Here is a 24,863-nt window from a genome sequence, read left to right on the forward strand (position 1 = left end):
GGGAGGTGTAACAAAAAGGAGACCTGGTCGAGGAGCGGGCCGCAGGGACGCTAAGCCCCGAAATCATCTCAAGATAACCTCCCCAGGAAGCAGCTGGCTAACTCCCATGTACCTATTTACTGATAGGTGAACAGGTGCATCAGGGTGAAAGAAACTCTGCCCATTTGTTTCCGCCTCCACCGGGGATCGACCCCGGAACCTCAGGACTACGAATCCCGAGCGCTGTCCACACAGATCAGTCTATTTCCTCGAAGACCTTCACCTGCTTGCCCGTGAGCTCCTGCCTGTAGAGAGGTTACCTCCCTGGGAGGATGACTCATGCAAGAGTATCATCAATGAGATGGCAACGAAAAACCCAACATGATACCACAAGAAATGAGGCACAAGTATCTCCAGGAAAGTTATATAGAAGCCGGAAATTAACTAGATCAAGTCTACACTGACGGGTCATCAAAGCCTGTCAATGGCAGGGCTGGTGCAGCATACACTGTAATTAAGGATAATGCTTTTTTACGCAGAAATGAAGAAAAAACGCGTATTTGAGAACTATGCCTCTTCAACGCAAGCAGAGCTAAGTGTCATTGTTATGGCGTTAAGATATCTTGAAAGAAACACTAATGGTGCAGTGATCTGTCCTGATTCTAAAGCAGCACTGTAAAGCCTAAGTAAAATCAGGCAGAAAATCTTGCAATAGTCGCTGAAATTAAGAGAGCTGCGAGGGTACTAACCAATCAGGGAAGAGTCGACAAGTTTCTGTGGATCCCCTCCCATGTTGGAATATGTGGGAATGAACTAGCAGATGTGCTGGCTGCTGAAGGCGCTGAAGGAGACCATATTGAATACTTCATACCCAAGACTCAACTACCAATTAGAGGTATAATCAGGCAACATCACCGTGACAAGGTAACTGAGGAAAGGAGGATAGAAGCACAAACCAGTGAATCTGTACGATGGTACAACATGGTTGCAGCTGGCAATCCCGATCATTATGGACGAAGAGGCGGAGGACGAGGGAGAGAATCAGTAATATCGAGAATCCGTCTTGGATACAAATATCCATGGCGATTCGGAATGGAAACAACAGTTGATCAGCGAAGTTGCAGAATCTGTGGTGAGAGTGACGGACACCGCCTTGACCACTATCTACATGAATGTGAACACCTGAGGGACATTAGGAATGTATGTAAAGAATAATAAACCCCACATTGCTTGAGTTAGGAAAACATTATTTGTCAAATATTGATACTGTGACGGGCCAGGGTTCTTAAAAGATTCCCCCATTTTGTACTCACAAGATAACGTAAGATTTTAAGGGGTGACAGATGTTAATCTTCTAGTTTGAGGAGCTGTTCACTTGAGACAGTTAAGCAAGTCCCAGCTGTGTCTGGGTACAAGACAGGATGAACAACCCAGCGGGTTTTCTTACCACTGGGGAGTGTTGTACATGCTGCTATGGCGGTGTGGTGTGTTCACTCACAGGATGAGTGACGCTGCCCAATACTGTCACTATGGCGGTGTGTCCACTCACAGGATGAGTGACGCTGCCCAATACTGTCACTATGGCGGTGTGTCCACTCACAGGATGAGTGACGCTGCCCAATACTGTCACTATGGCGGTGTGTCCACTCACAGGATGAGTGACGCTGCCCAATACTGTCACTATGGCGGTGTGTCCACTCACATTATGAGTGGCGCTGCCCAATACTGTCACTATGGCGGTGTGTCCACTCACAGGATGAGTGGCGCTGCCCAATACTGTCACTATGGCGGTGTGTCCACTCACAGAATGAGTGGCGCTGCCCAATACTGTCACTATGGCGGTGTGTCCACTCACTGGATGAGTGACGCTGCCCAATACTGTCACTATGGCAGTGTGTCCACTCACAGGATGAGTGGCGCTGCCCAATACTGTCACTATGGCAGTGTGTCCACTCACAGAATGAGTGGCACTGCCCAATACTGTCACTATGGCGGTGTGTCCACTCACAGGATGAGTGACGCTGCCCAATACTGTCACTTTGGCAGTGTGTCCACTCACAGGATGAGTGACGCTGCCCAATACTGTCACTATGGCAGTGTGTCCACTCACAGGATGAGTGACGCTGCCCAATACTGTCACTATGGCAGTGTCCACTCACTGGATGAGTGGCGCTGCCCAATACTGTCACTATGGCAGTGTGTCCACTCACAGGATGAGTGGCGCTGCCCAATACTGTCACTATGGCGGTGTGTCCACTCACAGGATGAGTGGCGCTGCCCAATACTGTCACTATGGCAGTGTGTCCACTCACAGGATGAGTGACGCTGCCCTATACTGCCACTATGGCAGTGTGTCCACTCACAGGATGAGTGACGCTGCCCAATACTGTCACTATGGCGGTGTGTCCACTCACAGGATGAGTGACGCTGCCCAATATTGTCACTATGGCGGTGTGTCCACTCACAGGATGAGTGACGCTGCCCAATACTGTCACTATGGCGGTGTGTCCACTCACAGGATGAGTGGCCCTGCCCAATACTGTCACTATGGCGGTGTGTCCACTCACAGGATGAGTGACGCTGCCCAATACTGTCACTATGGCGGTGTGTCCACTCACAGGATGAGTGACGCTGCCCTATACTGCCACTATGGCAGTGTGTCCACTCACAGGATGAGTGACGCTGCCCAATACTGTCACTATGGCGGTGTGTCCACTCACAGGATGAGTGGCCCTGCCCAATACTGTCACTATGGCGGTGTGTCCACTCACAGGATGAGTGACGCTGCCCAATACTGTCACTATGGCGGTGTGTCCACTCACAGGATGAGTGACGCTGCCCAATACTGTCACTATGGCGGTGTGTCCACTCACAGGATGAGTGACGCTGCCCAATACTGTCACTATGGCGGTGTGTCCACTCACAGGATGAGTGACGCTGCCCAATACTGTCACTATGGCGGTGTGTCCACTCACAGGATGAGTGACGCTGCCCAATACTGTCACTATGGCGGTGTGTCCACTCACAGGATGAGTGACGCTGCCCAATACTGTCACTATGGCAGTGTGTCCACTCACAGGATGAGTGACGCTGCCCAATACTGTCACTATGGCGGTATGTTCACTCACAGGATGAGTGACGCTGCCCAATACTGTCACTATGGCGGTGTGTCCACTCACAGGATGAGTGACGCTGCCCAATACTGTCACTATGGCGGTTGTCGCTTGAACTTTTGACTTCCTATGACGTCATCTGCTACATATTTACTTCTAATTTTGTTATGAAATTAGATTATTTCAGAGTAAAAATAGGTTTAATCATGTTCTGCATTCAGCACCAACATTATAGTGAGTAAATATACCATATTTCTTCATTAGCATTACTTACGTAATGCTAGTAGGCTTTGGGTAGCTTTGGTTAATTCTACAGACCAGTATGTTGTCAATTTCTCATTCAAATCTGTTCTTTTATTTCAAACACTACATTGCTGCCTTGAGCATACCTGGAGGAGTGTTTGGGGAGGTCTTCTACTCCCCGAACCCGGCCTGAGGCCAGGCTCGACTTGTGATAACCTGGTCCAACAGGCTGTTGTTGGAGCGGCCCGTAGGCCCACACATTCACTACAGCCTGGTTGGTCCGGCACTTCTTGCAAGAACCAATCAAAGTGCCTCTTGAATACATCCACCTTCGTTCCCGCAATATTTCTAATGTTTGCTAGGAGGGTGTTGAACAGCTGTGGACCTCTGATGTTCAGTGTTCTCTGATTGTGCCTATGGCACCTCTACTCCTCACTGGTTCTATTCTGCATTTCCCTCTGTATTTTTCGCTCCAGTATGTTGTTATTCTACTGTGCAAATTTGGGACCTGGCCTTCAAGTATCTTCCATGTATATATTATTTGATACTTTTCTCGTTTCCCTTCTAGAGTACACTTTGAGAGCTTTGAAACGGTCCCAATAATTTTGATGTTTTATCGTGTCTATGCGTGCCGTATATGTTCTCTGTACTCCCTCTAATTCAGAGGGGGAAGTGAGTACTCCCGCTCTGAAAGGGGGAAGTGAGTACCGAGCAATTCTCAAGACGGGATAGCACCAGTGATTTAAATAGCCTGTTTCTGCTCCCTCTCCCTTCCCTCCCTCTCTGCTACCATCCCACCACCACCGTAGGTAGCCTTCCCCTCCCTACTAGGTAGCCTTCCCTCATTCTAACGGCTCCTATCCCACAACATGTTGTAATCTCTCATTTCTACCCTCCAAGCCTCGTGCGGCTTCTTGCCCTCAATTCGCTCCACCCTTCCCAAACTCCCCACTTCCCACCCCTGTTTCCGCCTTGTAGCCCTCCCTACACGCCATCCTCCCCTCACAAGGGACCACATGTGCCCCTCACACTCCGCCTCCACACCGGCTTCTTTTGTCCTCTCCTCAGATCTGGGAAGCTAAGACAATAAAATACTACACTAAAAACATTCTTACCCCCTCTACCTCTCTGTCTCTCTGTCTCTCTCTCTCTCTCTCTCTCTCTCTCTCTCTCTCTCTCTCTCTCTCTCTCTCTGTTTTGAATTCCCTCTCTTTTCCTCCTGATCCTCTTTCGTTTTTATTTGCTTTTGACTTTTCTACATTTTCTTCCTGTGTGCATAATTAATTAGCAAGCATCACATTCTCTATGAAGATAGAGATGCACTCGGTACCCCGAAATACATAATGCTATCATATCTACATTTGAAACTGTGTATGGAGTGAGCCTCCACCACATCACTGCCTAATGTATTCTACTTGTTAGCTACTCTGACACTGAAAAAGTTCTTTCTAACGTCAATTTGGCTCATTTGAGTACTCAGTCTCCACCTGTGTCCCATTGTTCGCGTACCACCCGTGTTAAACAGTTTATCTTTGCCTACCCTGTCAATTCCTCTGAGAATTTTGTAGGTTGTGATCAAGTCTTCCCTTACTCTTCTGTCTTCCAGTATCTTGAGGTGCATTTTACGCAACCTTTCCTCGTAACTCATGCCTCTTTAGTTCTGGGACTAGCCTAGTGGCATACCTCTGAACTTTTTGAAGTTTCGCCTTGTGCTTGACATGGTACGGGCTCCTTTCTGTGGCGTATGTGTGTGTATGTGTATGTGTGTGTGTGTGTGTGTGTGTGTGTGTGTGTGTGTGTGTGTGTGTGTGTGTGTGTGTGTGTGTGTGCGCGCACACACACGTGCGTGCGTGCGTGCAAGAGAAATACATGTAGTAGACATAATAGAGGAAAATAAATTGGTTAGAAAGGCGGGGTCCAAGAGCTAATAGCGCGATTCTGCAGATACAAATAGTAAATATTAAATATACACACACACACACTTCGACAAGCATTGAGGGAGCCGGTGACCGAGCGGACAGCACGCTGGACACGTGACCCTGTAGTCCCGGGTTCGATCCCGGGCGCCGGCGAAAAACGATGTGCAGTTTCTTTCACCCTGATGCTCCTGTTACCTAGCAGTAAATAGGTACCTGGGAGTTAGTCAGCTGTCACGGGCTGCTTCCTGGGGGGGTGAAGGCCTGGTCGAGGACCGGGCCGCAGGGACACTAAAACCCCGAAATCATCTCAAGATAACCTCCCTTTTTTGTATGGATGGAGAGTTACATACCGAATTGCACCTCAAATTTTTAACAGGCCAACATTGCCCTTTCCACCATGGCCTCTGGTCTCATAAAAATCAGAATCATAAGTCCTTCCATTCCACTGTATACCATCTCCGTGAGGCCAGTCCTAGAGTACACCATCTCCGTGAGGCCAGTCCTAGATTACACCATCTCCGTGAGGCCAGTCCTAGAGTACACCATCTCCGTGACGCCAGTCCTAGAGTACACCATCTCCGTGAGGCCAGTCCTAGAGTACACCATCTCCGTGACGCCAGTCCTAGAGTACACCATCTCCGTGAGGCCAGTCCTAGAGTACACCATCTCCGTGAGGCCAGTCCTAGAGTACACCATCTCCGTGAGGCCAGTCCTAGAGTACACCATCTCCGTGACGCCAGTCCTAGAGTACACCATCTCCGTGAGGCCAGTCCTAGAGTACACCATCTCCGTGAGGCCAGTCCTAGAGTACACCATCTCCGTGAGGCCAGTCCTAGAGTACACCATCTCCGTGAGGCCAGTCCTAGAGTACACCATCTCCGTGAGGCCAGTCCTAGAGTACACCATCTCCGTGACGCCAGTCCTAGAGTACACCATCTCCGTGAGGCCAGTCCTAGAGTACACCATCTCCGTGAGGCCAGTCCTAGAGTACACCATCTCCGTGAGGCTAGTCCTAGAGTACACCATCTCCGTGACGCCAGTCCTAGAGTACACCATCTCCGTGAGGCCAGTCCTAGAGTACACCATCTCCGTGACGCCAGTCCTAGAGTACACCATCTCCGTGAGGCCAGTCCTAGAGTACACCATCTCCGTGAGGCCAGTCCTAGAGTACACCATCTCCGTGAGGCCAGTCCTAGAGTACACCATCTCCGTGAGGCCAGTACTAGAGTACACCATCTCCGTGAGGCCAGTCCTAGAGTACACCATCTCCGTGACGCCAGTCCTAGAGTACACCATCTCCGTGAGGCCAGTACTAGAGTACACCATCTCCGTGAGGCCAGTCCTAGAGTACACCACACAGTCGTGGAGCCCCAACTTCGACAAGCATATTGGAAACTTGAAATGGTTCAAAAGTTTGTTACGAAGCTCATGCCAGAATTACGAAGGATCGGGGGTATGAGGAAAGAATGATAGCGCTGACCCTAATGTTGCTAGAGAAAAGTCAATATCACGACACATGAACAGCGAAGGAACCGAGGGGGGGGGGGGACATGATTACGACATTCATAATTATCAAAGGAATTGATAAGGTAGATAAGAAAAACCTGGCCAGTTAAGGGCATGGATGACAGCTGGAGGCACAGAAGTGTCTCCCCCTTCAATAATGTTGAAATATTTAAATGTTATATCAACATAATGTTGATAAAAGTTGTTGAACTGTTATAAAGAACTTTTTATAAGTAAGAGTAGTGAATAAAGAACCATGGAGAGATGAGAGTAACGCAAACAATAAATAAATCCCTAAGTAGCAATGTCGAGAAACAAGAGCATCGGGAGGCACTGTATTAGACAACCGACTGCTGGCAAGCCGGGGTTCAGGAGCTACAACCTGGAAAACACATGTAGGTGAGTACAGTAGGCTCGGGATAGAGCCCAATAGATTCAGGAATCTGTACATCAGTTGATTGACGGTTGAGAGGCGGGACCAAAGAGCCGGAGCTCAACCCCCTCAAGCACCACCAGGTGAGTACACACACCCAACGTAAACAACATCAACGACACACACTGTACAAGAAAGGTTTCAGGAAGTTGTATAGTACTGATGAGTGGCATCCAAACCTAAACCACACAAACACATTAGGAGAGTTGAGAGGTTTCCCGTTTGTCTGCTGCTGGAACACGGAACTGTGAGGTGAAGTTGAAGTGCCTTGGGCACGCGAGGCTGGAACATGAAACACGGAGCATACTTGGAGCATACCTGGAGAGGGTTTCGGGAGTTCATCTACTCCTCGAGCCCGGCCTGAGGCCAGGCGGTTGGTCCAGCACTTCTTGCAAGAACTTGTCCAAGTGCATCTTGAATACATCCACCTACATTAGAGCAATATTTCTAATGCTTGCTGGGAGGGTAACGAACAGCCGTGGACCTCTGATGTTCAGTGCTTTATTATTTATTTTATTTAAATCTTTACATTATTTATATCTGCCAACAGTTTTTCAGTGTCTTCTACAGTGGCAATTTTCATGCTGATTTTTGTATCATCAGCAAAGGCTGACACGAAGCTGTGACTAGTATTTTTTGTATATATCCAAGATGAGAATGAGAAATAGCAGCGGTACAAGGACTGTGTCCTGGGGTACAGAGCTTTTTGCTGCACTTGGTTCTTTATCTTATTTGATTGACTGTCACTTCTGCATTCTGTTTGACAGAAAGTTGAAAATGCAACCCCTCACTTTACCCGTTATTCCTATTGATCTTATTTTATGGGCTATCACTCCATGGTCACACTTATGGAATGTCTTTGCAAAGTCTGTGTATACAACATCTGCAGCTTGCTTTTCTTCTAGGGCTTCTGTGATTTTGTCATAGTGGTTGAGTAACTGTGACAGACAGGAGCTTCCCGCTCTAAATCCATGTTGTCCTGGATTGTCTAGCTCATTATTTTCCGTAAAACTAGAAATTTGATTCCTAATCACTCTTTCAAAAACTTTTATTGTATGATGTTAGTGCAACTGGTCTATATTTTTTTGCCAAGGCTTTACTACCTCCCTTGTGCAGAGGAGCTACATCTGCGAATATTGCTGCTGGTATTGTCGGAAAACCCGACACCATTTACTAATATAACATACAACAGGCAGATAATATTGCTGCTGTTGTATACACAAGTTAACCCATAGAAAATGTAGCTTGTAGTGGAATTTTCCATCAATAGAAAACGGAATATCATTGCAACATAGTACTATAAATTCACTAGCTATTCTGTTGGGAATTATTCTTAAATACAGTTGTCTTTGGACTTTTACCATCATAAAAACATCTCATTTGAATTAACTTAATTATTAGTATCATAATAGAGTAAATGTGCTCCCACCATAGTGGGAGCAAATTCAGCTCCTATAATTCTCTAGGACGAAGTGTTATGGAGATCAAATTAGTGCTTCTTCCATCATCAACACACAGTCAACATCTAAACAAGGGAAGTGTCTTACCGAAACCCGTTTATCTAATCATTTCTGGCCAGTTAATGTTAAGTAGATATAGGGTGAACCGGTTAGAAATGCTAGACAAGCCACTAAACACAGGTAATTAGTCCTTGGTCCTTATCTGATATTTTATAAATGTTTCATCTGATATAGCTGTCGTATATTAGGATTCCGGCTTTACAGCTAGTGCCCTTTGTCAGGAACAAGAAGAGGAAGCAAGAATTAATCTTGGTACATCAGTTACTTGGGTGATGGAAACTAGCCTCACACGAGGATAATTTGGTGTCTACATCCCAGTTATACCTGGTGGACTAAGCCTACCATACAATAAGATAAGGCACCTCCAATTTTATTAACTAATATATGTAGTTTAATACTGTAGTTTGATTGGCTGCATATATATATAAATTTAAGATAACCCCCTAATGTGTAAGGATCGATTTGTGAGATTATTGCAGAAATACAGTCCGCTAAACATCATACAAATTGCTATCGAAATATATAAATTAACGTATATATAAATTCTATATAAATTCATATAAATTAAATAAATATAAATTTCACAGGTCGGTTCCCACAGGTATCTTCCCTGTACCCAGGCAGGGATGCCAGATTGGGCTACAAGTAGCGAATTGGGCTACTTTTCAGAGCCCCGCGCTCCTAAATTTTTAATTTCGCTACTTGCGACTTTTTGGGCTACTTTAAAAACAAGTTGGGCTATTAATGTTAAGAAACTCAATGATGATTTTTATGCTTTTTATAATGTCATGTGTACAAATCACAGCCGCGTCCAACAGCTTGAATAGACTACTTACCGCAGGAGGCCAGGTCAGAGACCGACCCCCTGGGGACGATGATCCTAGGAACTTCCCAAAGAAAAAGTAACCGCAAGGCAAGATAATCCTCCCCAGGGCCTATAGATTTCCCAACCTTAATTGCCATTAATACTTCATCCCGGGTACTGTCTATGTGAAGTGACCTCCCACTGTTGCCTACTGTAAATATTAGGTTTCTCTTTAGGTGTTTCCAAGAATCAAATGACTGTCGTTAGAGCGGATTAGCATACAGTGAACTTGGCAGCTTCATCTGTGCTTGCATTGTTAGTGTGGCTCTGACCTCCACAAGGATAGTTCGACACAAGTTACCTCATATAGAAAAGATGTTACCGCTGTTACTTTTAGAATTTGCTTAAGTGTTAAAATAAAGAAGTGTAAAATGGGGAAGTGGTCTAAATACCAGAAAGCGTTTCAGATGTCCTGGCTTAAGGATCCCGTGTTTGGAAAGTGGCTGGCTGAAGTGAAAGAAGATGGAAATAAGGCATATTGTAACGTTTGAAGAACTGAGATAAGAGCTCATAGAAGTGGTTTAAACAAACACAGTGAAACATTAAAACACGGACAAAATATATCGGAGGTAAGTCATCAGCAGATGAGCATCAAGTCTGTTCTATCAAAGAAGGAAGATAAACTTACTAAATTTGAATGTCGTCTGTCTGTATGTACTGTCGCTATCTAGAAATCTAACATTATGTTTGTAACTCATCTTGTATGTATGTACTTTTACCTGAATAAACATTTGATTTGATTCGATTTGACTAAACCAAAAATTGGGCTACTCTACTTGCAAATTCGCTACTTTTTGATCGTCAGTTCGCTACTTTTAGCAATTTGGATCTGGCAACCCTGTACCCAGGCTCTTTCTCCATATTACACCGTGCGCTCGCGCTACTGGTACGGAGCGCTCAACTACGAGGGGGATGACCAAGCTGCCTGGTCACATGACGCTGGAACACATGCCTGCCATTATCTACTTAGTTCATACTCACAAAATGCTAAGCCTGAACAGGCACAGGAAAGGGCAGGCGTTGGGGAAGGCATGGGTGGGCAGGGGTTGGGGAAGGCATGGGTGGGCAGGGGTTGGGGAAGGCATGGGTGGGCAGGGGTTGGGGAAGGCATGGGTGGGCAGGCGCCTGCCCACCCTCACAGCAGATCTACTTACACACCATAATAAACCAGATATATTAAAACACTATAAAACCACTGACAATGTTCCTTGACAAGTTTAACCCCCGTTAACTGTGGCAGCGCGTTGAAAATGTTGATAATATCTGGTCTGAAGGACCAAGACTGTGAGAGTTGGTTGAATGGCTTTATGTAGTGTTCTGTTCATGTCTACTCTTGAATTATCAGTGTGGTATTTTGGTATTGTTGGTGAAGATATCTCTGGTATTTTGGTATTGTTGGTGAAGATACCTCCTGGTATTTTGGTATTGTTGGTGAAGATACCTCCTGGTATTTTGGTATTGTTGAAGATACCTCCTGGTATTTTGGTATTGTTGGTGAAGATACCTCCTGGTATTTTGGTATTGTTGGTGAAGATACCTCCTGGTATTTTGGTATTGTTGGTGAAGATATCTCCTGGTATTTTGGTATTGTTGGTGAGGATATCTCTGGTATTTTGGTATTGTTGGTGAGGATATCTCCTGGTATTTTGGTATTGTTGGTGAGGATATCTCCTGGTATTTTGGTATTGTTGGTGAGGATATCTCTGGTATTTTGGTATTGTTGGTGAGGATATCTCTGGTATTTTGGTATTGTTGGTGAGGATATCTCTGGTATTTTGGTATTGTTGGTGAGGATATCTCCTGGTATTTTGATATTGTTGGTGAGGATATCTCTGGTATTTTGGTATTGTTGGTGAGGATATCTCTGGTATTTTGATATTGTTGGTGAGGATATCTCTGGTATTTTGGTATTGTTGGTGAGGATATCTCCTGGTATTTTGATATTGTTGGTGAGGATATCTCTAGTATTTTGATATTGTTGGTGAGGATATCTCTGGTATTTTGATATTGTTGGTGAGGATATCTCTGGTATGAAGATATCTCTGGTATTTTGGTATTGTTGGTGAGGATATCTCTGGTATTTTGGTATTGTTGGTGAGGATATCTCTGGTATTTTGGTATTGTTGGTGAGGATATCTCTGGTATTTTGATATTGTTGGTGAGGATATCTCTGGTATGAAGATATCTCTGGTATTTTGGTATTGTTGGTGAGGATATCTCTGGTATTTTGGTATTGTTGGTGAGGATATCTCTGGTATTTTGGTATTGTTGGTGAGGATATCTCTGGTATTTTGGTATTGTTGGTGAGGATATCTCCTGGTATTTTGATATTGTTGGTGAGGATATCTCTGGTATGAAGATATCTCTGGCGATGATCTGGTTGTGCGATAAAACGATGTGTCTTTGATAGAGCCTTGTTGCTAATACCGTGAAAGAGATGTTGCTGCTTTGCATATATATTAAAACTATTGGGGCGGACAGTCCCCAAGCGGCCATGTAAAGGAATAAACGATATTCGTCTATTTCAAGGCGTTTTCCCCTTGGGGTGTCATAAGTAAGATGGCGGTCTACTGGCTCTTACAGTAAGCTAGACCGGATATCTGTTTCTCTCTCTCTCTCTCTCTCTCTCTCTCTCTCTCTCTCTCTCTCTCTCTCTCTCTCTCTCTCTCTCTCTCTCTCTCTCTCTCTCTCTCTCTCTCTTCCATTTCAACATCTCCTGGTAATGCTAGAACTTTCCTGCAAATTCTACCAAGAAATTTGTCATTAAAGATACTCTGAACTTTCCCTGGGAAGTTTTCTAAATAATTCAGTTATCACCTGCCCTTAATACTGAGCAGCTCAGCCCTGGCTTATGGCCGCCTCCACCTCTTTACCAAGTTTTAAGTGCTGCAACTTTGCAAGCTTCACGTGGCCAGGTCGCCTCTCACTTTCCCTGGCTCACACAGTCTCTCCTCGCTAGCGTTTTTTCTCTCAATTATTCAGTTCCTCTCTCCTTTAGCTTTTCCTCTCTTTCTATCTCTGTCTCTGTCTCTCTCTCTCTATATATATATATATGAACACAACACACACACGCCTCTACAAACAAGGCAAAAGTCACCTAGGTGGGCCTATCCTCTCCACGTCATCAAAAGGTGTACAGTGCTATTTGAATATCATAGAAAGGCTTAGTTATAAATCAAAAGACGCTCAATAAGTTTAAGAGAGACATTAAGGGGTTCAGCTGGGCAGTCAGTTGGCACATAGGTGATGAATTGTCTCACACCCCCCTCCTCACACTACACATCACCCCCACACCCCCCTCCTTCCCACCCCCTCTCACACTACACATCACCCCCACACCCCCCTCCTTCCCACCCCCTCTCACACTACACATCACCCCCCCCCACACCCACACTTACAATACAATACAATACAATACAATATTATTTAGGTAAGGTACATACATACAATAAATATTTACAAGGATTGTTTAACTTATAGGTATAGCTAGTACATACAATGCCTAAAGCCACTATTACGCAAAGCGTTTCGGGCATCTTCACTCACACTTCACTCACACAAACCCACAAACTCCAAACCCAAACTGACACACATTCAGGGACCCAGGATCATATTGCCCTGCCCTGAGCCCCCCTTCCACCACCACTAGGAACATCGCCCTCCTTTGCCCCTTCCCTCTCTGCGACCACCACCTTTGCTCTCCCTCTCTTCAAATGCCTTCCCTTACTCACCCTCACTCCCCGGATGCTATCTTAACTCTCATTGCATTTCCCTCATTGTAAGAAATGAGGGAAACAATAAGCAGCCTGCAAGGCGAGCTGTAAGTAGCTGAAGAGGAGATAAGACGCCTCAAACATAACCCTACTAACGCTCGGAATCAGATCACCATCGCAATACAAGATGGAAATATACCAATGGTGGCGACTGCCACAGTATGTACATGCCAAATATGCAGAAATACTAAGAAAGAGTTCAGAAGCAGTGTCCACAGTGAAGGAAGTAGCCACGAAAGCAGCTACCTCACAGGACGCAGCATGGGGCACTAGTCAGCAACTGGAAAATAAAAGTTCAGTGGTAGCAGTGGGCATTAAAGAACAAGAAGGGTACAGTCAGACAGAATGGAAAGCTAAAGACAGAGAGGCAGTGAGAGAGATCCTAAGAGGTTAAAGATGCAGAGGGTCAAACAAAGCATAGAAGGTTATTGGGTTAGACTGGTACAACAAGGACAGAAATTGACTTATATAGATAGTGTTTACAAACGAGACCACGAAGGAGGAAATTCTAGCAAGGAAGTTCCAACTGTTAAATGTAAGAGGACACAAAAAACACTCCTTCAGAGGGATATGACAGGGGAGGAGAGAATCATGGAAGCAGATACAAGGGAGAAGTGCAGGAAGAGAGGAGAGAACCAGGGAACCAGGGTGCTCAACTTAACATTCTCAGAGGAAAGTGGGGAACCCCCAACCAGCAGCCCAGCAACCCCAGAGAGAATTGCAACACCCCCACTTTCCTCCCAATAGAAACCCTCCTCACCCCGGACCTTCCCTGACTCCATTCAAATGCTCATTCAACCCTCCCTTCATCCTCACCCCACATTCTCCCTGGCCCCCTAACCCCAATACCCTCCCTTTCCCCTCACTGCATACCTTCCCTGTCCCCCCTACCCCCTCACCCCATACCCTCACTGTCCCCCATTCCCTTAACCTCCCACCCCTAACCCCAGAATCCTCCGAGATCCTGTTAACCATATCACAAATTTCCATACCCATGGAACAACTTCCTACACCGGCCGAATGCCCACCAAGGGGCAGAGGAAATAAGAATGGACCAAAAAAACGAGAGCTTCAAGACAATGTACTCAAACATATTGGAATTACAAATTAAACACACGAACTTGTTGAAAAAAACCAAGAAGAAAACCCAGACATAGTAGCACTAACAGAAACAAAACTAACGAAAGCCATAACAAATGAAGTGTTTTCACAGGAATACTATGTAGTAAGGAAAGAGAAGGAAAGAAGAGGTGGAGGTGGAGTGGCTCTGCTGATAAGAAAAGACTGTAGTTTTGAGGAGAGGGCTATCCAGGGCTGTGAAGGGTTCATTGACAACATAACAGGAACCATAGCAATTGGAGGACAAAAAAATAATAGTAGTAGTAATATATAACCCCACCAAATGACAGAAGACTCCGACAGGAATATGATAGAAACAACATGGTTGCCATTAATATAAGAGAGAGAGTGTAGCTTCTGTTGCCAGCAGGAACAGATCCAGACTACTAATTATGGAAGCCTTCAACCACAGGAAGATAGATTAGGAGAACAGAGACCTACATGGAGGAGCAGATAAATGGAGAGCTAAGCTGCTGGACATGGCAACAAGAAACTTTCTAAGCCAACACGTCAAGGGACCCACAAGAATGAGAGAAGATGAACCAGTCATGCTTGATCTGATATTCACCCAGAATGATTCGTATATAAGGTAAGTTAAGTTGGAAGCCTACTTGGGAATCAGTGACCACAAAGTACTGATATTTGAGTACCTGGTAGAGCTAGAAGTAATCTCCCCAAGAGAGAACTAGAAAGCAAAGGGCTGGCGTACCGAAAGGAAAATTATGAGGAGATGAGAAAAGTCCTGAGAGAAATACCGTGGGAAAAACAGAACTCATAAATAAGTCGTACAAGACATGATGGATTATATCACCCAAAAGTGTCAGGAGACAGTAAACAAATTTATCTTAACCCAAAAGGAAAACAATGAGAAGCAAAAGAGGAATCCGTGGTTTAATGGAGCATGTATGGAAGCAAAAAAGTAAACAAAAGGGTATGGAGGAACTAAAGAAATAACAGAACTCTTGAGATCCAGGAATGAGTATGCCAGTGTGAGAAGAGCAGCAGAGAGACAGTATGAAAATGACAGAAAATAAAGCCAAGACTGAACCAAAACTGCTCCACAGTCCCATCAGGAGGAAAACAACACTGAAAAAACAGGTGCAGAAACTGAGAACAGGTACTCAGAGAATGACAAAGAGGTGTGTGAAAAACGCAACAAAAGATTCCAGGAGGTCTTCACAATGGCACGAGGAGAAGTCCCTGGAGTAGGAGAGGTGGCTGACCTGCTTATAGGTCATATTTGCATGCGGGAAAGGGTAGAACTGATGGTTCTACCGTTATGTGGATGTAACTGCTAGATACTACACAGTAAGTGGGCACACTTGACTTGGCCCGAAGCCATGCTACTTGGTGCTTAATTTTTAAAGCAGGTTTCCACTCAAGCCTAGCAATAAACACATATGATTCCGAGTTATAGCGCCAGTGTAATGTATCAGAAACCAGGCGATATAACCAAATGTGTGCCAGATTATCCACAACCTTTCGCACAAGATTTTTTAGCAAGAGAAAGAAAAAAAAGAATGACTAGAAATGTTAAGGTTTCACCACCAACACGGTAATATGCTAAACAGGACACAGAGTGATAAACCTCCCAGAAGCACAGAACAACACGTAAAATAGCGCTTGGAGCGCAGACGAGAGCGATATACATCACAATTTACACTTGGAAATATAGTAGGAAGACTAATCTCAAATCTGCTCCCTGAAAGAATTACTGACGAGATCAGGAGTCATGACATAGTGTCCAAAATATTCCCTTTGGGAATAATGGGTGCTCTTAAGAGACCTATTTTCAACACCCTACCCATAAAAAGGGGTGTAATTAGCGGACCTCAATCAGCGAACAAGAGTGAATTTGATAAACAATGACTACCCAGGAAGCTTGATCAGAGACTGTTACAGTGATTACCAGGAAAACCTTATGGTAAGGCAGTTAGTGAGGCATTGTGCTTCACCAATGAGGCAGGGCAACACAGCGAAGCTGATTTACTCTTCCATATTATTGGTTTAATTATAATCATACAACAGCGAGTGTGGCAGAAAGATGGAACCCATCGCCTGAAGGCGCATTACAGAAAGTATGGCACAAATGTGCCAATTAGTTTTATTTACCAAGAAATATTGCAGTAAAATTAGATGACCAATTGCGTGTACTTTCACAGCCTCAACACTGTACTTAATAGCAGTAAACATATTTATTTTTTTCAAAAACAAGTTATTTGTAAAATATACTTGCCATATACAAATATATTTGTCAAAAACATATTGATATTATTTGTAGAGATCAAAGTCCTGTGTTCCTGTATTTTATACTAAAAATATTTTAATTCTCAAACTGAAGAGAAAAAATTAAAACTAGTCGTTTAAAAACAAAAATAGTTTTTTATACAGGTTGGTATAGGAGAGACGCCTGTTAGCAGGCTGAGGGCTTACCCTTCCCTAGCACACTAAGTCTTACCCTACAGGTGTTACCCTAGAGCCAACCCGCTAATCTGTTTACTTCCCAGTCTCTAATTGTTGCTAAGAGAACAGGGTCGAATACCTATGGATTGGTTCCCAATCAGTCATTCCCGGGTTTTGACACAGGGAGAGTGACACATGACACGTGTAGTGTGTCAAGTGTATGTTGGGTGGTTGGGCGCTCATGCGTGAGTTCGTGTACTCAGCAAACTGTTATGTTTGCAGGGTTTGAGCTTCGGCTCTTTGGTCTCGCCTCTCAACTGCCAATCAACCGGTGAACAGATTCTCGAGTCTATTAGGCTCTATCATATCTATATTTGAAATTGTGTATGGAGTCAGCCTCCACCACATCACTGCCTAATGCATTCCATTTGTTAACTCCACTCAGACACAAAGAAACTCTTTTTAGTGTGACTAAGGTAGGAAAGGGTACTGTGTGCCTACCCTTCTTGACTCACAACTCAGGCTTGGCCTGCGGGCCGCTCCAAGCAACAGCCTGTTGGACCAAGCTCTCTCAAGTCAAACCTGGCCCCGGGCCGGGCTTGGGGAGTAAGTAATTATCAAAAGAAGGCACCAAACCGAGAAGGCTATGTAGCACCAGGCTTATGGAGTAGAACTCCCAGAACCCCATCAAGCAGGTAGTATCTCTATGGCTCACTTGGGTACTCACTTTCCACCAGTGTCCCCTTGTGTGTGTGCCTCTTGTGTGTGTGCCCCTTGTGTTTGTGTGCCCCTTGTGTGTGTGCCCCTTGTGTGTATGCCCCTTGTGTGTGTGCCCCTTGTGTGTGTGTTACATGGAGGAATGGGGGCGAGCCCACGTGTGTGTGTATTTACTATTTTCCTCTGCAGAATCAAGCCAATTAGCTCCTGCATCCCACCGTTCTAAGCAAACTATTATTATCTACTATTATATCTACTACATATATTCCTAACACACACACACACACACACACACACACACACACACACACACACACACACACACACACACACACACACACACACACACACACACACTGGAAGACAGAAGAGTTAGGGGGGACATCACCACATTCAAGATTCTCAAGGAAATTGATAGGGTAGATAAAGACAGGCTATTGAACACAAGGGGCACACGCACTAGGGGACACAGGTGGAAACTGAGTGCTCAAATGAGCCACAGAGATATTAGAAAGAACTTTTTTAGTGTCAGAGTGGTTGACAAATGGAATGCATTAGGGGGTGATGTGGTGGAGGCTGACTCCATACACAGTTTCATGTGTAGATATGATATGTTCCTGAGCCCAATAGGCTCAGGAACCTGTACACCAGTTGATTGACGGTTGAGAGGCGGGACTAAAGAGCCAGAGCTCAACCCCCGCAAGCACAATTAGTTGAGTTCACACACACAAAAACACAATCCCCAAGAACGAGCCCCTAGTATGCAATCCTGCATACTCCAGGATTCTGTCATAAGTGGTATACAGGATCCTGAACGGTTCCTTACGTTCCTTAAGTTTCTAAAGGAAGTTCTTATGTTAGCCAATCTAGCATATGTCGCTGATGATATCCTTTTGATGTGGACTTCTGGGAGACAGGTTCGGTGTGATATCAACCCCCAGATCTTTCATTCTATTTGACTCTTGCAGGATTTCACCTCCCAGATGGTACCTTGTGTTCAGCCTCCTGCTCCCTTCGCCTAATTTCATTACTTTACACTTTCCTGAGTTAAACTTTATTATGTAAGGAAATTGTGCCATATTATGTCTGCCACGTCCAGGAATCGATCCCGGGTGTAACAGTTGCGACTGGAAGATGTTCTCCGCTAGACCAAGGCCCCCTCTTTGTGTGTGTCAGTTTGACTGTCTCTTTCTTCTAGTTAAAACAATAATTTTCCTTTCCTGTTTCCGTGCTTACTTACATTCTCCCTCTCTCTCTCTCTCTCTCTCTCTCTCTCTCTCTCTCTCTCTCTCTCTCTCTCTCTCTCTCTCTCTCTCTCTCTCTCTCTCTCTCTCTCCAACCACTTGGGCTGGACGGTAGAGTGATGGTCTTGCTTCATGCAGGTCGGTGTTCGATCCCCCTGATAGTTCCCTTCTCTCTCTCTCTCCCGCAACTGGTTACATGCAGGTGTCTTGCAGTGTTTTTTGTGGTGGGTGAGAGGTCCCTCCCGGCCCACATGCTCTCACATCTCTCTCACGCGTCCCTGTCTCGTTAACGTCCAGCGTGATCACACTACACTCGTTCTGCTTAACTCTATTTAAACCAATCGACTTACATGTTACCTTTATTGTTGCTAAGGTGTCTGCTGTTTCTTCCATGCTGGCCTTGAAGGTCCTGGGACCTTTATTAGTCGCATAACTTGTAGGGATATTGCTGTGAGTCTCAGAATTTCTGATGGTTTTGTTACCTCTTTCACTTCCTCCTTTATTTTGCCTTCCTCTGTCGAGGTGACGTCTGCCGCAATGGTGGTGTTCTCTCTCTCTCTCTCTCTCTCTCTCTCTCTCTCTCTCTCTCTCTCTCTCTCTCTCTCTCTCTGTCTGTCTACTTCTCTCTCTCTTTCTCTCTCTCTCTCTTTCTCTCTTTCTCTCTCTCTCTCTCTCTCTCTCTCTCTCTCTCTCTCTCTCTCTCTCTCTCTCTCTGTCTGTCTACTTCTCTCTCTCTCTCTCTCTCTCTCTCTCTCTCTCTCTCTGCAGCACTCCCGGCCGTCTGTACACTTCTGTCCTCTGTCATCCGCGCGTCGTCGTCTGAGTGACAGTCCTCCCTATCCTGGCCCCCTATCCCACCCACCAGAGGTTTTTTATGCTCTCTCTCTCCCCCTCTGCCACTGTGGCCCTCACCCCCCTCTGCCACTGTGGCCCTCACCCCCCTCTGCCACTGTGGCCCTCACCCCGCACTTCCTCCACTCTTCTCAAACACTTTTCTCCTTACAACTACTTCCCGCCAAACACATGACGGAACTACGACGTTGCTACAACGATTGAACAAGTTGTAACAACTATCTAAGAAGTTATAACAACTTTCTAACACGTCATAAAAACAATACCAAGATGAAACAAGTTTGTAACAGGTTGTTAGATAACTGGTTGATGGGGTTCTGGGAGTTGTTCTACTCCCCAAGCCCGGCCCGAGGCCAGGCTTGACTTGTGAGAGTTTGGTCCACCAGGCTGTTGCTTGGAGCGGCCCGCAGGCCCACATACCCACCACAGCCTGGTTGGTCCGGCACTCCTTGGAGGAAATGATGTAGTTTCCTCTTGAAGATTGTCACGGTTGTTCCGGCAATATTTCTTATGCTCGCTGGGAGGGTGTTGAACAACCGTGGACCTCTGATGTTTATACAGTGTTCTCTGATTGTGCCTATGGCACCTCTGCTCTTCAATGGTTCTGTTCTGCATTTTCTTCCATATCGTTCACTCCAGTATAACACGGCAACAATCGGGACAGTTACGGTGTGTGTTTACAGGGATTGTGATTGGTCGTTGTGTGTCGTTGTATGGTTCCCAGGATGATATCCACAATACTGTCTTGTGTAGTTATGATCCAATATTATATCCGGCTGTAATGTACATTCATCTCCCTTCCACTTACTGACTTACCGCGTTCACAATCCCTCCAGCGGTCACAATCCAGTGTTCACAGTCTCCCTCACCAATTCACAGTTCCTCTAGCATTCACAATCCACCAGAATATTCACAATCTGTTCAGCCTGCTGAATCCCGTACAATGGTGTTTACCATCTACTCGAACATTCACAATCCTTCTCTTATTTACATTCTCCAATCGCTTATTCATCTTCCTTATATTAATTTTTTGCTTCGAAGGACCAATTTGTTCGGAAGCGTCATTATCACTAAGACTAACAACCCGCTGGGTAGTTCATCTCGTCACTCGTACCCCAGACGCAGCCGTCACAAAGCAGCTTGTCCTTCTAAGGTGTCCCAACGTCAAGAAAACGGTCTATTTAAAGTGTCCTTATCCTAACCTACCAGAGGACCCAAAACAGAAAACGGGACAGTACGTCACTTTCGCCAGCCGCCTCCATTTTCTAGTACGACAATTTTTGGTCTTATGTAACGCTTCCGAGCGAAACGTGACGTTCTTTGTAGGAGGACAGGTTGTAGGAGGACAGGTTGTAGGAGGACAGGTTGTAGGAGGACTGGTTGTAGGAGGACTGGTTGTAGGAGGACAGGTTGTAGGAGGACAGGTTGTAGGAGGACAGCTTGTAGGAGGACAGGTTGCAAGAGGACAGGTTGTAAGAGGACAGGTTATAGGAGGACAGGTTGTAGGAGGACAGCTTGTAGGAGGACAGGTTGTAGGAGGACAGATTGTAGGAGGACAGGTTGCAAGAGGTCAGGTTGTAGGAGGTGCACCCCCTCTGGTGCCCCCCCCCCCCCCCCCACTACACATACACCCCCTTGAATCAGCCAAACTTTATCAATTAATCACTGTGAATGAGCCAGACACAAAGGGAGTCATCTTAGAAGGCCCAGTTGAGAATGAGTGATCAATACATATGGGTGAAAAAATAACATGGAAGGCAAACTGGTAGAAGTAGCAGAAACAAACTTCAAACACAACAAATTAAAGAGGAATACAGAGAAGAGTAGGAGGTCAAGCAGCAAGCTTAGACCTGGGGCCAGGGTACACTACACAACAGTGTCGAGGGTACACTACACAACAGTGCCGGTGTACACTACACAACAGTGCCGGTGTACACTACACAACAGTACCGGTGTACACTACACAACAGTGCCGGGGGTACACTACACAACAGTGTCGAGGGTACACTACACAACAGTGCCGGGGGTACACTACACATCAGTGCCGGGGGTACACTACACAACAGTGCCGGGGGTACACTACACAACAGTGCCGGGGGTACACTACACAACAGTGCCGGGGGTACACTACACAACAGTGCCGGGGGTACACTACACAACAGTGCCAGGGTACACTACACAACAGTGCCAGGGGTACACTACACAACAGTGCCAGGGGTACACTACACAACAGTGCCAGGGGTACACTACACAACAGTGCCAGGGGTACACTACACAACAGTGCCGGGGGTACACTACACAACAGTGCCGGGGTACACTACACAACAGTGCCAGGGGTACACTACACAACAGTGTCGGGGTACACTACACAACAGTGCCAGGGTACACTACACAACAGTGCCGGGGTACACTACACAACAGTGCCAGGGTACACTACACAACAGTGTCGGGGTACACTACACAACAGTGCCAGGGGTACACTACACAACAGTGCCGGGGGTACACTACACAACAGTGCCAGGGTACACTACACAACAGTGCCAGGGGTACACTACACAACAGTGCCAGGGGTACACTACAAAACAGTGCCAGGGGTACACTACACAACAGTGCCAGGGGTACACTACACAACAGTGCCGGGGGTACACTACACAACAGTGCCGGGGTACACTACACAACAGTGCCAGGGGTACACTACACAACAGTGTCGGGGTACACTACACAACAGTGCCAGGGTACACTACACAACAGTGCCGGGGTACACTACACAACAGTGCCAGGGTACACTACACAACAGTGTCGGGGTACACTAAACAACAGTGCCAGGGGTACACTACACAACAGTGTCGGGGTACACTACACAACAGTGCCAGGGGTACACTACACAACAGTGCCAGGGTACACTACACAACAGTGTCGGGGTACACTACACAACAGTGCCAGGGGTACACTACACAACAGTGTCGGGGTACACTACACAACAGTGCCGGGGTACACTACACAACAGTGCCGGGGGTACACTACACAACAGTGCCAGGTGTACACTACACAACAGTGCCGGGGTACACTACACAACAGTGCCAGGGGTACACTACACAACAGTGCCGGGGTACACTACACAACAGTGCCAGGGTACACTACACAACAGTGCCAGGGTACACTACACAACAGTGCCAGGGTACACTACACAACAGTGCCAGGGTACACTACACAACAGTGTCGAGGGTACACTACACAACAGTGCCGGGAGAGACTACACAACAGTGCCGGGAGAGACTACACAACAGTGCCGGGGTACACTACACAACAGTGCCGGGGTACACTACACAACAGTGCCAGGGGTACACTACACAACAGTGCCAGGGGTACACTACACAACAGTGCCGGGGGTACACTACACAACAGTGCCGGGGGTACACTACACAACAGTGCCGGGGGTACACTACACAACAGTGTCGAGGGTACACTACACAACAGTGCCAGGAGAGACTACACAACAGTGCCGGGAGACTACACAACAGTGCCGGGGGTACACTACACAACAGTGCCGGGGGTACACTACACAACAGTGCCAGGGTACACTACACAACAGTGCCAGGGTACACTACACAACAGTGTCGAGGGTACACTACACAACAGTGCCGGGAGAGACTACACAACAGTGCCGGGAGAGACTACACAACAGTGCCGGGGTACACTACACAACAGTGCCGGGGTACACTACACAACAGTGCCAGGGGTACACTACACAACAGTGCCAGGGGTACACTACACAACAGTGCCGGGGGTACACTACACAACAGTGCCGGGGGTACACTACACAACAGTGCCGGGGGTACACTACACAACAGTGTCGAGGGTACACTACACAACAGTGCCGGGAGAGACTACACAACAGTGCCGGGAGAGACTACACAACAGTGCCGGGGGTACACTACACAACAGTGCCGGGAGAGACTACACAACAGTGCCGGGGGTACACTACACAACAGTGTCGAGGGTACACTACACAACAGTGCCGGGAGAGACTACACAACAGTGCCGGGAGAGACTACACAACAGTGCCGGGGGTACACTACACAACAGTGCCGGGGGTACACTACACAACAGTGCCAGGGTACACTACACAACAGTGCCGGGAGAGACTACACAACAGTGCCGGGAGAGACTACACAACAGTGCCGGGGGTACACTACACAACAGTGCCGGGGGTACACTACACAACAGTGCCAGGGTACACTACACAACAGTGCCGGGAGAGACTACACAACAGTGCCGGGAGAGACTACACAACAGTGCCGAGGGTACACTACACAACAGTGCCGGGGGTACACTACACAACAGTGCCAGGGTACACTACACAACAGTGCCGGGAGAGACTACACAACAGTGCCGGGAGAGACTACACAACAGTGCCGGGGGTACACTACACAACAGTGCCAGGGTACACTACACAACAGTGCCAGGGGTACACTACACAACAGTGCCAGGGGTACACTACACAACAGTGCCAGGGGTACACTACACAACAGTGCCAGGGTACACTACACAACAGTGCCGGGGTACACTACACAACAGTGCCAGGGTACACTACACAACAGTGCCGGGGGTACACTACACAACAGTGCCAGGGGTACACTACACAACAGTGCCAGGGGTACACTACACAACAGTGCCGGGGGTACACTACACAACAGTGCCGGGGGTACACTACACAACAGTGCCGGGGGTACACTACACAACAGTGTCGAGGGTACACTACACAACAGTGCCGGGGGTACACTACACAACAGTGCCAGGGTACACTACACAACAGTGCCGGGAGAGACTACACACCAGTGCCGGGAGAGACTACACAACAGTGCCGGGGGTACACTACACAACAGTGCCGGGGGTACACTACACAACAGTGCCAGGGTACACTACACAACAGTGCCAGGGTACACTACACAACAGTGCCAGGGTACACTACACAACAGTGCCAGGGGTACACTACACAACAGTGCCGGGGGTACACTACACAACAGTGCCGGGGGTACACTACACAACAGTGCCGGGGGTACACTACACAACAGTGCCGGGGGTACACTACACAACAGTGCCGGGGGTACACTACACAACAGTGCCGAGGGTACACTACACAACAGTGCCGAGAGAGACTACACAACAGTGCCAGG

At 46.7% G+C, this 24,863-nt stretch overlaps 2 protein-coding genes across 2 annotated transcripts; both read right to left on the minus strand.

Moving 5' to 3' along the window:
• Positions 1 to 5,761: 5,761 nt before the first annotated feature.
• On the minus strand, positions 5,762 to 6,580 carry LOC138368864 (mucin-19-like). Its single transcript, XM_069331577.1, has one exon. It carries the CDS (start codon positions 6,578 to 6,580, stop codon positions 5,762 to 5,764), a length of 819 nt encoding a protein of 272 aa, XP_069187678.1.
• A 4,325-nt stretch (positions 6,581 to 10,905) lies between these two features.
• Positions 10,906 to 19,227, minus strand: LOC138368865 (uncharacterized). The gene is made up of 2 exons (XM_069331578.1): positions 19,185 to 19,227; positions 10,906 to 11,954 (listed from the first exon to the last, which is right to left on the minus strand). The coding sequence occupies exons 1-2, from the start codon at positions 19,225 to 19,227 to the stop codon at positions 10,906 to 10,908; spliced, it is 1,092 nt and encodes a 363-aa protein (XP_069187679.1).
• Positions 19,228 to 24,863: the final 5,636 nt, after the last annotated feature.

Source organism: Procambarus clarkii, chromosome 26 (genome assembly GCF_040958095.1).
Source record: "Procambarus clarkii isolate CNS0578487 chromosome 26, FALCON_Pclarkii_2.0, whole genome shotgun sequence".
In the NCBI taxonomy this organism is placed as follows: domain Eukaryota; kingdom Metazoa; phylum Arthropoda; class Malacostraca; order Decapoda; family Cambaridae; genus Procambarus; species Procambarus clarkii.

Bases quoted from the DNA above. Each gene is read 5' to 3' on its own strand.
- LOC138368864 (XM_069331577.1), bottom strand. From the start codon at position 6,580: ATGGTGTACTCTAGTACTGGCCTCACGGAGATGGTGTACTCTAGGACT.
- LOC138368865 (XM_069331578.1), bottom strand. From the start codon at position 19,227: ATGGAAGAAACAGCAGACACCTTAGCAACAATAAAGGTAACAT. The intron at 11,955-19,184 runs GTAAGTCGATTG...TCGCACAACCAG, and splicing joins AGCAACAATAAAGGTAACAT to ATCATCGCCAGAGATATCTT.